Source organism: Choloepus didactylus, chromosome 18 (genome assembly GCF_015220235.1).
Source record: "Choloepus didactylus isolate mChoDid1 chromosome 18, mChoDid1.pri, whole genome shotgun sequence".
NCBI lineage: Eukaryota > Metazoa > Chordata > Mammalia > Pilosa > Megalonychidae > Choloepus > Choloepus didactylus.
In genome coordinates this window covers 69,964,157-69,976,218 of record NC_051324.1, presented here as the reverse complement: position 1 = coordinate 69,976,218, position 12,062 = coordinate 69,964,157, and the positions used below count along the sequence as shown (strand labels likewise).

General features: G+C 63.6%; 2 protein-coding genes across 2 annotated transcripts in view; both read right to left on the bottom strand.

Moving 5' to 3' along the window:
• The window catches only part of LOC119514447 (unconventional myosin-XVB-like), a 22,523-nt gene extending 19,062 nt beyond the window's left edge, over nt 1–3,461 (bottom strand). Inside the window, 6 exon segments of the mRNA XM_037810208.1 lie at nt 767–930; nt 1,194–1,311; nt 2,651–2,799; nt 2,934–2,979; nt 3,065–3,096; nt 3,395–3,461. Of these exon segments, the coding sequence (XP_037666136.1) occupies nt 767–930; nt 1,194–1,311; nt 2,651–2,799; nt 2,934–2,979; nt 3,065–3,096; nt 3,395–3,418 (533 nt within the window). The 5' untranslated portion in view covers nt 3,419–3,461.
• Nucleotides 3,427–12,062, bottom strand: LOC119514827 (unconventional myosin-XV-like). The gene is made up of 14 exons (XM_037810541.1): nt 10,096–12,062; nt 9,629–9,692; nt 9,240–9,349; nt 9,012–9,086; nt 8,619–8,724; nt 8,195–8,298; nt 7,988–8,051; nt 7,700–7,813; nt 7,382–7,543; nt 6,728–6,841; nt 6,557–6,615; nt 6,354–6,486; nt 4,483–4,718; nt 3,427–3,472 (listed from the first exon to the last, which is right to left on the bottom strand). Exons 1-14 carry the CDS (start codon nt 12,060–12,062, stop codon nt 3,457–3,459), a joined length of 3,324 nt encoding a protein of 1,107 aa, XP_037666469.1. The 3' UTR covers nt 3,427–3,456.

The window sequence follows — 12,062 nt, the reverse complement described above, 5'->3', positions numbered from 1 at the left end:
AGCACTCTACCGGTGGCTCCTTCCCATGCTTCAGACTTCAGCTTAAAATTGACCTCCTCCAGGAAGCCCTCCCTAACCTCCCATCTCACAGGCTCCCCTGGTGTTCCCCCCACGCCCTGTCTCCACCTTGGCTCACCCTGTAGGGTGATGGGTGGCTGGTTTATTGTCTGAACCTGACTTCCACCTGGGAGGCATCTCATCAGGCCCTTGCTCACGGCAGATGGTCAATCGACAACTGTGGATGGATGAGTGAAGACGGGTGGTGAAGGGTCAATAGGAGTTAACTGGTTGAAAAGGGAGAAGGGGGCATTTTCGGCAGGGGGAACAGAATGCACACAGACCAGGAAGCAGGACACAGCATGGTGAGTCCAAGGAACCGAGAGAAGTGCAAAGTGGCTGGATGGTAAAAAGACCGGCTTACACTGAGGTTAGAGAGGTGAGCAGGGCCTTGTATGCAGCCTGCTTCATATTTTTAAAAAATCATTCTTGCTGCAGAGTGGAGAAAAGACTTGAAAAGAGAACATCAAAGAATCAAGACTGTAGGTTTGTGTGGCCTGACAGGTAATGAGCTTCTTGTGACTGGGGGTATTCAAGCAGACACTGCATTACTGTGGGTAAGGAAGCTGTCAAGGAGCGTCAAGCACTGATGCTGTGGCTACTGGGGCAAGTAGATGTGCCCTGAGACCCCTCATCTCCCTGCCCCTGCCCAACCACCTTCAGGAGGAGCCCACGGTCACAGCACCCCGCGGCCCCAGGGCCCACAGACCTGGCCTGGAGCCCGCGCACACAAGCCTGCAGCCGGGGCAGGAGGCGGAGGCGCTGGCGGGAGATGTAGACGCAGAGGCCGCGGTGCAGGGTGAGCAGGGCCTGGGAGTGCAGCCGGGCGTGGTGCTGCTCCAGCCGCCGCCAGCCCAGCTCCCGCAGCAGCACCTGCAGGCAGAGGTGCGGGCTGGAGGCAGGGGGCCCGGGTGCTGGGACCCCCCTGCCCTTCTCCGCAGGCCTGAGCTGCCTCCTTCCAAACAAGCCCTGCTTCTGGGGTGCCTGGGACAGCCTGGCGCCCAACCCCCCTCACCTCCCCACCTCTCAGAAGGCACCTGCCAAATGGGTTTCTCCGTTTTTCTCGGAATGCTCATTTCCCTTTGCTTCCCCACCCACCCCTGCACCTGCATGGACACCCAGACACACACCCCCACCTTAGTGCCCCCGAGGTGGTAGAGCGGAGACTCTGCCCCCAGCACCTGGCTCAGGATGGTGCCACACCTCTCCCGGTGGGACGGGTCTTCTGGCCCCGCTGGACCCAGGACCCGACACCTGCCCGGAGGAGGGAGAAGGGTCAGGCAGCAGGGGCCCCCTCTCAGGGTGGTATTTGACTCTGAGCCCTTCGCTATTTGCTGTCACACAACAGGCACACAACAAGCTGGGGGCTAAGAATCAGCAACGAGTAGGCAGGCAGGGCCTCTGCCCCCTTGGAGTTCAGGAGGACACAGATCCCATGGGCTGGGGGGCCAGGATGGGGTGGCTGGAGGTGGCAACAGGGAGATAGGAGCCAACAGGATGCTTTGGGTGGCCTCAGCACAAAGCACATCCGGGACACAGTGGGTGCTTCACATGTTTGTGGAATGGAAGGAGGGAGGGAGGGGGAGAGGGGGAGGGGGAAGGGGAGGGGAAGAGGGGGGAGAGGAAGAGGGGGGAGAGGAAGAGGGAGGGGAAGAGGGAGGGGAAGAGGGAGGGGAAGAGGGAGGGAGGGAGGGGAAGAGGGGAGGAGGGGCAGGGGAGAAGTGGAGGAGGGGAGGAGGGAGGGAGGGAGGGGGTGTTTAATGTAGTTGGTGTCCTCGTCCCAATTTGGTTCGATGGACAGGCATCAGTTAGTCTGTACCAAGCTCCCTGCATGTTCTGGAGACACTTGAATGAGTCTCCAGTCCCAGGAGGCCACAGGGCAGCAGGGGCTGGCACATAACAGACCATCTGACAGGTCTGTTCCCCTTACCCAGCCCAGGGGCTCCAAGGCTCCCTGGAGGGGGTGGCAATTGAGGGCATGGAGAGAGCTTCCCCATCCGGGCTCACCCTCCCACTGCCTGCCTCTGGCGCAGCCTCTCAGCCAGCTGACTCCACTGCCAAGGCCAGGTCACGGCAAAGCAGGCGCCAGAACCCCGATGAGAACGGACCCCCCATCCACTCTGGTCCTGTCCTTGGGGCAGACCCAGCCCTTGGGAGGGTTCCCCGGAGGGTGTCCAGCCATCAGCCAAGACCAAATAGATAAACAATGAAATGGACAAAGTCACCAGCTTTTCTAGAAGCTTCCAAACTCCCTGGAAAGAGGGCTGCTGTTTCTGGCCAGGCCAACTTCCCAGCTGAGAGGCTGTGCTCGCCACTTCTCCCTCCCTCCCATCGCACTGATTCAGCAGGTCAGGCCCGAACACCCTCTGTGTGCCGGTTCAGGAGACCCTGAGCCCTGGGAGGCAGCCACTGCCCCAGCGCACATGCAGGGAGAGGATGAGACGGAGAGGGAGGGAGAGCTGGATGATGGAAGAATTGGATGCCTGGCCCAGGGTCCCTGGGGAAGTGGGTCCCTCCCCACCCCGAAGGAACCCCTTCCTTGTCAGTCCTGGCCCCGAGGTGCAGGGAGGAGCACGGAGGGCCAGGGCCCTACCTGGCCAGGAAGTCACAGAAGGGCACACGCACGGGGAAGTTGGCGCCGCGGCGGTACACGGCCTCCAGGACGCCTGCCTGGCGCAGCTGCTCCGCCACATGTCCCACGTCAAAGAGGCCTGGGAGCTGGGCCGGGCAGAGCCGGGGCAGCTGGAGTCAGGAAGGGGTGCGAGGGCTGGGAGCCGTGGGGAATACAGGGGGGCCTGAAAGAGGAGCAAGAGTGGGGCAGCGCGGGGTGGGAGGCTGCTGGGAAGGTAGCCCTACCTGGGGACCAGGAAGCTCACCTTTCCCGGGTTGGGGTTGAGGCACTGGATGAAATAGACGTGGCTCCTGTTGGTAAGAGAGAGGTCACCTGGGCACAGGCCAGCCTCCCATTCAACTCCCTGGGGCCAGGTGCGGGGGGCACCGTGCTCACCTGCCCAGCCGGGCTATGAGGTCCCCCAGGGTCTGCTGGAAGCGAGAGGCCAGCTTCGGTCGGCCTCGCCCTCCCCCTCCCCCCGAGGAGGGCTCTGCTCCCTGGAACAGGTTGCCCACCAGCTGTGGGGTAGAGGGCGGGGCGGTGCCAGGGGGCGGGGCTATTGGGCGGGACGGATGAGGGGTGGAGTTTTTGGGCGGGGTGATGCAGGGGGCGGGGCTATTGGGTGGGGCGGGCTCGCCTCCCAGGCCTGCCTACAGCCCACCTGCCCCCAACCCCCAAAGCCAGAGTGTGGGGGGGCGGCAGTCCAGGGCAGGCTGGCAGGGGCACCTGGAGCTGGCTCTGGGCCAGCATCTCCACCACGGCAGGGTCAAGGTGATCCCGGTTTCTGTTTAAAAACTTGTGAACCTGCAAGAGGCAATGTGGGGGAGGGAGGGGCATCCAAGAAAACTGGGCTCAGAGGCCGCTTCCTTTGCTGAGTATTTCATCCTTTCCCCACTGCTTTAAAATGCCGCCTTTGTAGTATATCCAGTTCCTTTATATTCCTTTGGGTCTATTATTGGACTTTCTATTCCCCTCCACTGATCAGTCCTTTCTTTATCATTACCCTACTCTTCCAATTATGAGAGCTTTAAGATATGTTATAATACCTGGTAGAGCAAATCCCTCCTTAATCTGCTTTTTCAATTTTGCATTGGCTATTCTCATGCATTTCTTCTCTAGATAAAAATTTTAGAACAATTTTGTCAAAACCCGTTCTCCCTCCTCCTATAAACCCCCCCCTGGAGTATTGACTGCAACTGTGTTACTTTTCTAGATTAACTGGGAGAGAATTGGCAATATCACGGCTTCCCAACACAACTGGATTGTTTCTCCATTTTTAGATCTTCTTTTGTGACTTTCAGTACAGTTTCCTAGTTTGTTGTTGTTGTTTTAATTCAAACTCCTTGTGTTTTTTGTTTGGGTAACTTCTGGGTAATTTGCAAGTTTTGTTCTACAACCAGAGGACTCCACCTCCTCCAGGAAGCCTTCCCTGACTCACCCTCCCCTCTCCACCAGGCCCCTCCCCACAGCGAGCTCCTCTTGGGGTGGGTGCGCAGTTTCCCCATGAGAAAGCCCCCTCAACGAGCACCTACTTTGGGCCAGGCAGCCACCAGGGGACTTCCATGTCACTGCCTTTAATCCTTACAAGGATTATTGTTGTAAACAAACCTCCAGTCCCATTTTACAGATGTCACAATGGAGGCTCAGAAGGTGACGCATCCTGCCCAAGGTTATTCATCGCCAGGTCCCAGGCTTCTGCCCCGCCGCCCTGGTCGGGAGGGTCCCAAGCCTTCAAACTCCCCCCCCCATACCCTCACCCAGAGGGTAGCATGTCATGCTTAGACTGGGTGGGGCCGGAAGGGGCCTTCCCTCACCTGTCGGGGTGACTCAGCTTGGGGAGGGACACAGAGGTCACCTCATCCCTCACCCATTCGCCCTGGAGTCTGTCCCTGGGCCAGATATCTGGTAGGTGACGGTCCCTGCGTGATGGCGTACGGTGAAGATGGGCAGGGGCAGCTGGGGCTTGGTGTAGCACGGGTGGTCGCCGTGGTGATAGTGGCACTTCTGGAGGAAGGTGTGGTCTGTGGCCTGGTGGGAGGGACGCGAGTGCCTGGGGGAACAGGGGCGGTGAGGTGGGCATGGGCACGAGGAGGGGCACCAGGCAGGAAGGAGACAGGTACACAACCCGGTGTCTTCCTGCCCCTCCCACAGCGGCTGCCCCCTTTCTTCCCCACAGGGCCCGGGGAGGGGTGGTGCCCCAGGGCTGATGCTGCAGCCAACAGGGTCAAGTCCAAAGGCCTCGGGCGGCAGGCGGGCTGCCCCAGCCCTGCCCCAGCCCTGCCCCAGCTGCCCAGCAGGCTTCCCTCTTGCAGCCCGTACCCCTGCCCTCTGCTTCAGCATTACTGTGGGCCTCTGGGCCTCTGGTCATTGCCACCCTGTGGTTGGAAGTCCCTTTTTCCTACCACCTAGCTCCCTGGCCATCAGAATCTCACATCCTCAGCCACTTCCTCCAAGAAGCCCTCCAGGGTTCCTCCTGCAGGAATTACAGGCTCCTTCCTCTGGGCTCCCCCAGCATATTACTAGTAAGCCCACTTAGACTTCATGTAGCTTTGTGCAGAGAATTTTGATTTTGACACTCCCCCAAACACACACCAGAGTGTACACACGTGCACATGCACACACACACGACACATTTGCCACAGTCACCTCCCTCCTCAGGGAGGGAATGACAGTCCCTGAGGGCACACTGTGGAGAGCAGGACAGGGCAGGAGTCGGAGAACACTGTCCATCCAGGGACCAAGGCGGGGAACCACCTCCCCTCCCTCCAGCTCCCTCCTCCTTGCCCTAAGGATGCGGAATCATCTGGAAGGGAGTGAAAAGCTTGGGGGAGTCTCCCTCTTCCCTCGCCGCATGGAGATACGGCCACGGGCTGACCCATCCTAGCCTAGGCCTCTCTCTTCCGCTGCCTTTGAGCTCCTCCAAGTCTCTGCAAGGCCGAGCAGGGCAGAACTCTCCAGAATGGCCCCGCCATGCTCTCTCATGGACTGTCTCCTTCAAGCCTTCCACACCCAAGAGGTAGGTTCTGTTAGGATGCCCACTTTACAGATAGGAACATTGGACCTCAGAGAGGTTAGTTCACTTGCCCAAGGTCACACAGCTAGTGAGTGGCAGGATTCAAACCTGGGAGCTTCTGAGCTTCCAGAGCCCCTGCCCTCACCTGTTGTGTCTCCCTCACCTCCTGAGCACGGGCTGAGGCTGGGGGGCTTGGGGTGGGCTCCAGCCTTAGCAGAGAAAAGCCACGAGGGTCACAAGCCCTGGGCTGTCTGGCCCGGGGACCAGAGAAGAAAGCAAAGGCCCTGCTTGGAAATAAACATGGGCATACAGCGGGAACGGCCCCCTCTCAATAACCTGAGCTGGAGGAGAGTGGGGGGCCCCTGAAGTTCTCTGCCAGTCTGACTCCTGGGCTAGATTGTAAATTCCCCCCAAAGGCAGTTCTGCTTCCTTTCTCTCCATCTCTGCACCACCCACCCCAGAGCCCCCAGGCCCCAGTGCCAGCCCAGCCCAGCAGTCCCCCAGGAGGCAGAGAAGGAACCTGGAAGGAGCAGTGCCAGGCAGGCAGGAGCTCACAAGTGCCCTCCGCGAGGAGAGCTGGGGCTGCCAGACCCCAGAAATGTGTCAGGATGAGGGGGGCACCTCCATCCTGGGCCACCCAGCCAGGGCTCTGGGCCCACCCCAAGGGGGCACCTCAAAGCCAAAGACGTCCACGATGGTGACGGTGCCCACGGGGCCTCCCTCCCTGGATGGTGCCAGCCGTGCGTTCATCTTCCGCAGGAGCCAGTCGAAGAGCCGCGAGTACAGGGCCTTGGCCAGTGCGTCCCTGTGGGCACCGGGAGTGAGCTGCATGGAGGGCCTGGGCCAGCTCTCTCCCGCCCAGGGGCTGACCACACCTGGCATCGATGGCGCTCTCTGCGGGCAGGGACCGTGAGGCTCGGCCATATGGCGTCTCCTGGAGGGCAGAGGAAGCGCATGTGGGTACATCAGGCTGCAGCCCACAGGGACATGCGCCAAGCCTGGGGGTGGCCGGGATGGGCCCCACCTGCCCACACTCTGGAGCTCACCGTGACCCTCTGGGTAATGGCCCCCTCCAGGCCCTCGGGTGGCACCCGCAGCAGCCGAGCTGCCGTGTGGATCTCTGCCCAGCTGGACACAGCAGCCACCTCCTGGGACCCCCGCTGGTCAGGGAAGGGAGGGGCAGGGTGGGCTCAGGGTGGGTGTAGGGCCTTGCTGGACCTGACCGGCCACCCTGGTACCCAGAGGGGCGGCAGCACGTGGTGAGAGCTGGTGTTTCAGGGCCCAGGCTCTGGCGTCTGAGGGCTCTGAGTTCAAGTCCTGTCTTTTTCCATTTATGGCTCTGCCAGTCTCCTTCCATCCCTGGGCCTCCGTTTCCTCATTGTTAAAGGGAGAAACAACGATGCTTATGTTTTAGGGTTGTGAGAACTAAACAAGAGACCACACGTTGAGTGATCTGCACAGTGCTAGGCATGTAGCAGCTGCCGTGTCAGCTGCTCCTCTTAGGGGTGGCAGTGAGCAGGGAAGGTATTGGAGAGACTCTGAAGATACCCTGGCTTCTGCCTGCTGTTTGGGGCAGCTGTGAAGCTCCAAGAACAGCCCAGAACCTTGCAGATGGTGACATGCCAAGAGTTGGCATCATTATTGCCAACAGTGCAATAACAATTATACCAGTCCCCCACCAGCCCCCAGGGGAACCCCACCTCTGAAGAGGAGAAGCAGATGTTGCCCAGCTGCAGGATGGAGGCCAGCACAGCCCAGACCGCAGCCACCTCCTGGGGGGACAAGCCCAGCGCCTGCAGGGCTTTCACCAGCTCTGTGAAGTCCCTGGCGTCCTCCTTGCCCTGCAGCCCGCAGGCCCGGCCCTGCAGGGCACACAGGGGTCAGGAGGTCAGGGACTGGCTGTCCCACAGCCCCTCCCTCTCAGACCCCTAGGCTGAGACCCCAGCCCTTCTCCAGGCTGAGCTGAGGCTGTGGCGCCTGTGGCCCTGTCCCCCAGCCCCGCGTGGGACTCGGCCCACCTGGTTGAGGTAGTAGCAGGTCTCTGGCCCCTGCAGGGACAGCCGCTCCCGCTCCACGGGGTCCAGGCCTGCCAGCAGCTCGTAGAAAACATGGAAGCTCCGCTCGGCCTGGGCCTTGGGGAAGAAGGGCAGGCTTAGGGAGAGCCGTTGTCTGGTCCTGTGCCCCAGGGAGCAAGGACGAGTCTGGGGAAGGCAGTGAGGGGGTTCAGGGCCAGGACCCCTTCAGCGGCTCCGTCCCTCTTTCCCACTCTGGGAGCTGGTGAGGGGGGCGGGCAGGGCAGGTTTTACCTGAAACACCACCCGGGAGGTCTCGAGCAGATAATGTGACACAGAGGCTCCCACGAGGACCCCACTGTGGGCACAGGAGATGGGGTGAGGGCTGCCCAGGGTGCATGCATCCAGGGGCCCCACTCAGAATGTGGCAGCCTTGGGTTCCCACCTGGGGCAACCAACCAAGGGTGCCCCCTCTGCCCATCTGGGCACCCCTCCACTCACTGCTGTAGGTAGAGGCACAAGAGCTGGCCAAAGCGGCTGGCGTTGGCGTTCAGGATTGTCTTGGCGTGGCCAAAGCTGCCCAGCACAGGCAACACGTCCTCCAGTTGTATGGTGGGGGGTGTGTGTGGGGGGGTATTCATGGGACCCTGGGACAGCTGTGGTCCCCCCCCTCTGGCTAGGTGTCCCAGCTGAGGCCACTCTGCCTGGTGGCTGTGCTGGGCCCATGGGGGGTGTCAGTCCCATTGGGACAGCCCCACTGCACCCTGCCCCACAATGCCTGTGACTGCCCCCCGGAAGCCCCCAAGATTTGAAAACCACCCTCCTTATGGCCCAAAGCAGGCGGATGGCCCCTCTGGGATCCCTGGAGGGAGACGGCTGATTGGCACGGGCCCTGGGGAGCCTCGGCTCTGGCCTCAGCCCTCACCTGGCATTCTCCATCCCTCATCTGCCCCTGCTGCAGATGCTCCAAGCTGCTCAGGAACTGCACGGCCTTTTTGGCAGCTTCTGTCTTCCCTGAGCCGCTGGGCCCACTGGGGGAGGGCAAAGGAGGTGGGCAGAGTCTGGATACGGGTGGGGTCTCCAGGAAGGGGCACTCAGGGCTGCCCCAGTGAGCCTGGAAGCGATCCTAACCTTGAGGAGGCCCCAGCAGTATGGAAGGACAGACCCGGGGCATGAAGCCAAACAGAAAAAAGTCTGCAGGATGCTACACGTGGTGACTTCATCCAGGGGTGCAGGCCGCAGGAAGTCTCAAATGCAGACCCCACGTCCCCTCCTCCCCCAGGCCTCAGAGTGGCCGGTGGGCACAGCCACGACCCACCTGAGGAGGACACACGTCTCCTGCCCGGTGCTCTGAGACAGGCCATAGGCGGCTTCCACGACGGCAAAGACGTGTCTGGGGGAGGGACGTGGGGAGAGGTAAGATGGCAGAGACGGACATCCGGGGCCTTCCTAGACGCAGGTGGGACAGGCACGCCGGCCCCGGGATCTCAGCCAACGAGATGCGCCCGGGAGGTGAGCCACCTGGGAGGTGAGCAAGGTCACGTACGGAGCGGTGTTGGGGGCCTTCCCAGGGCGGTAGCTGGCCAGGACCTCAGATGAGAAGAGAGGCAGGGGCCGGTGGGGGTTCAGAGCGAGCAGGAGGGGCCCCCCAAAGGTCTGGGGGAGAAAGCAGAAGCTCTCATCACGACCTGGAGAGAGCAGGGGAAACCCAAGGGGAGGGTCTCTGACGCCCCCACCCAGCCACCCCAGTCCCACCCCAGGTCTCGAGAAAAGGTCATCACCCAGCCCTGGGGAGAAGGAAGGAAAGGCTCCAGGGGTGGCGAAGGGCCTTTTGCCCCCAGGGGCAAGCCCACTGTGGCCAAAGGGAACCCCAGCCCATCACCCCACACCTCCAGCCCCCCTCCCCCATACCCACCCGCTCCCCAGTTCCCATACACAGATGCGATCCAGGTGAAACCTCTTCTTGAGGCACAGCAGCACGGAGCTGTCACACACCAGCCTGCAGGATGGAGGGGTGGAGGGGCAGGGAGTTGGGGGGTGGAGAAGGTCCTGGGTTAGCTCTGCCACTGGCTGCGGTGACACCTGGGGCAGGTCATCCAGCCTTTCTGAGCTGTATCCACAAAACAGGGACTGGGCTAAGTGACCCTCCCGTGAGGGGGCTCCCAAGAGGACCAGAGGGCAGACGCGGAGGGAGGCTTCAGGTTGGTTAGAGAAGGAAACCCGGCTAGGACACCCGATTCTCACCCCTCTCCTGCCCCGTCCACCAAAGGACCCTCTGTGGGGCAGAATCACTTCCAATGCCTTGACCAGGCTGTATACGAGGCGTAGTAACCAATACTGGGGGTAGGTGGGAGACGAGCATATGCGACCCAGGGGCCTGCATTCCTGGAACCGCCACTCACAGCAGGCGCGCCAGGTCCTCCGTGTCCTCCAGGCCGTCCCCATCTCCGAGGCTCCTGCCCTCCTCACCCGGGAAAGGCGGCGCCTCCAGGTGCCGTGGGAGGTTCAGCTCCAGATCCCTTTCCAGCGCCTCCTCGGCCTCATCCTCCGGCTTCCACCAACCCTTCAGGAGCCGGCACCGGCTCGGGCTCCTCTCCAAGGCGAGTCGGAGCAGCAGCGGGTCGGAGCCAAGTGCAGGGTCCTCGCAGGGGTCGGAGCCCCGCGCCCAGTGCACCGGGGCCTCGGCTTCCCAGGCCTCCAGCTCCTTTTCACTGCAGCAGCCGCTGGAGCCGCCGTCGAGCGGAGGCTCGTCGGGGGAAGTCGGGGCAAGGAGGGAGTCCCGGCTGGGCCCGGCCGCCCCTTTCTCACTCGCTCCGCGCCCCTCACTGGGCCAGGTGCGCCAGTCCCCGCCAGGGGCGTCCGCGGATGCCTCCCCCGAGCTCCGCGTGCTCGATGCCCTCCCAGCCCGGTGGATTCCGGGGAACACGACCGCGAATTTGGGATCGGGAATCCGGTCCTCCTCTTCGGAAGGGGAATCTGGGGCTGCGCTCCGGGCCGGCTGCGGGGAGCGCGGGCCGCCGCCAGGGGGAGACGTCCGCCGCCCCCGGAGCCCGGCCACGCCCGCCAAGCGCAGAGCCAGATGGCGCCGCAGCCCCGGGCCCCGGCCCCGCCCCTCGACGGCCGCCGGCTCCGTGCCCCGCCCGCCCTCCCGCGGCGTGAGCCGCCGCCGCAGCCAGTGCAGGAGGCCCAGGGCCCGCGCCACGCGCAGCAGCCGCTGCTTGAGGCCCGCGCGGCGGGGACCCGCAGCCGAGTGCGCGGGGCCTGGTGGGGACCTCGCGCGGAGCCTGCGCAGCGCCACGAGGGCTGCCAGCGGCGCCGGGTCCTGGGGCCGGCCTCTCCCTCCAGCCTCCTCTTCCCCCTCGGCCGCCACCAGTTGCACCTTCCCCACCACCTTTCCGACCTGGCGGCGCTCCGGTTGTGCCTCGTTGTCACTCGAGTCCCGGGCCGGCCTGGGGCCCCGAGGAGCCCGCGAGCTCCGGGGGACACGCTCGCGGCTGCCCTCGAGGAGGCTGGAGGCCTTGGTTCTTCTGCCCGGCTCGGCCTCGACGGCTTCAGGGGCCTGGTTTATCGTCCCCGGGGCTGCCTGTCTGCCTAGGTCAGGTCCAGCGCCCTCCAGCCCCGAGCTTGTCGCGGTCCCCGAAACCTCACTCGCTCTCCCGGGCCCCGTCTCCGATGGCTCTTCCTGGCTCCGGGGCTCGGCTCGGGGCTCGCCGCTCTCCGATGTGTCGCTGCCGCGGCGCTCGCCGGGCTCCGGCGCTAACTCCGGCCCCGTTTTGGCCCCTTCCGAGCCCGTGTCCGACCCGGGCCGTAGCTCCGGGGCTCTGCCGCTCTGGCTGCCGCCTTCCTGGGCCTCGCGGGCTTCGCTGTCCGGGCAGGAGCCGCCCCCGTCCCAGCTCGACGTGTCGCTCTCGAGGCTCGGGGTCTGCGGGCGGCCCCGCCAAGCCGAAGGTTCCCGCCTTTTACCTCTCCTGCGGCGGCCGCGCTCGCCCGTCGGTCCTTCTTCCCCGGGGAGACTCTCTTCCTCCAGGCGCCCTCCATGGCTGTCTCCCGGCCCGCGGCTCTCCGTGGGCCCGCGTCGCCGACGCCGCACGCTGCCTCGTCTCCCCTCGGCCTTCGGGGGCGGCCCTGGCCCTGGCGATCGGCAGCCGCCGTTCCCCTCTGCGGTGGGCTTCCTGCGGCTCCCAGGGATCCCCCGGCTCCCGGCGGGGGCAGGCTCCGAGGCCGGTCTCGTCCCGACCTTACCGCGGCCCTGTCGGCGTCCCTGGCTGGTCGAGCCGTCGGCGCTGGCCGACCCAGACTCCGGCTCCCCCGAGGCCGGCCTCCGGGGCCCCGCCGGGCGCTGGGGCGCTTTGCCCTTGCTCCTGCCCAT

Excerpts from the sequence above, each read along its gene's own strand:
- LOC119514827 (XM_037810541.1), bottom strand. The coding sequence starts at position 12,062 with ATGGGCAGGAGCAAGGGCAAAGCGCCCCAGCGCCCGGCGGGGCCCCGG. Across the intron at positions 7,814-7,987 it reads CCTCCCGGGTGGTGTTTCAG|GCCCAGGCCGAGCGGAGCTT; the intron begins GTAAAACCTGCC and ends TTCTTCCCCAAG. Across the intron at positions 6,616-6,727 it reads CCATTACCCAGAGGGTCACG|GAGACGCCATATGGCCGAGC; the intron begins GTGAGCTCCAGA and ends TCTGCCCTCCAG.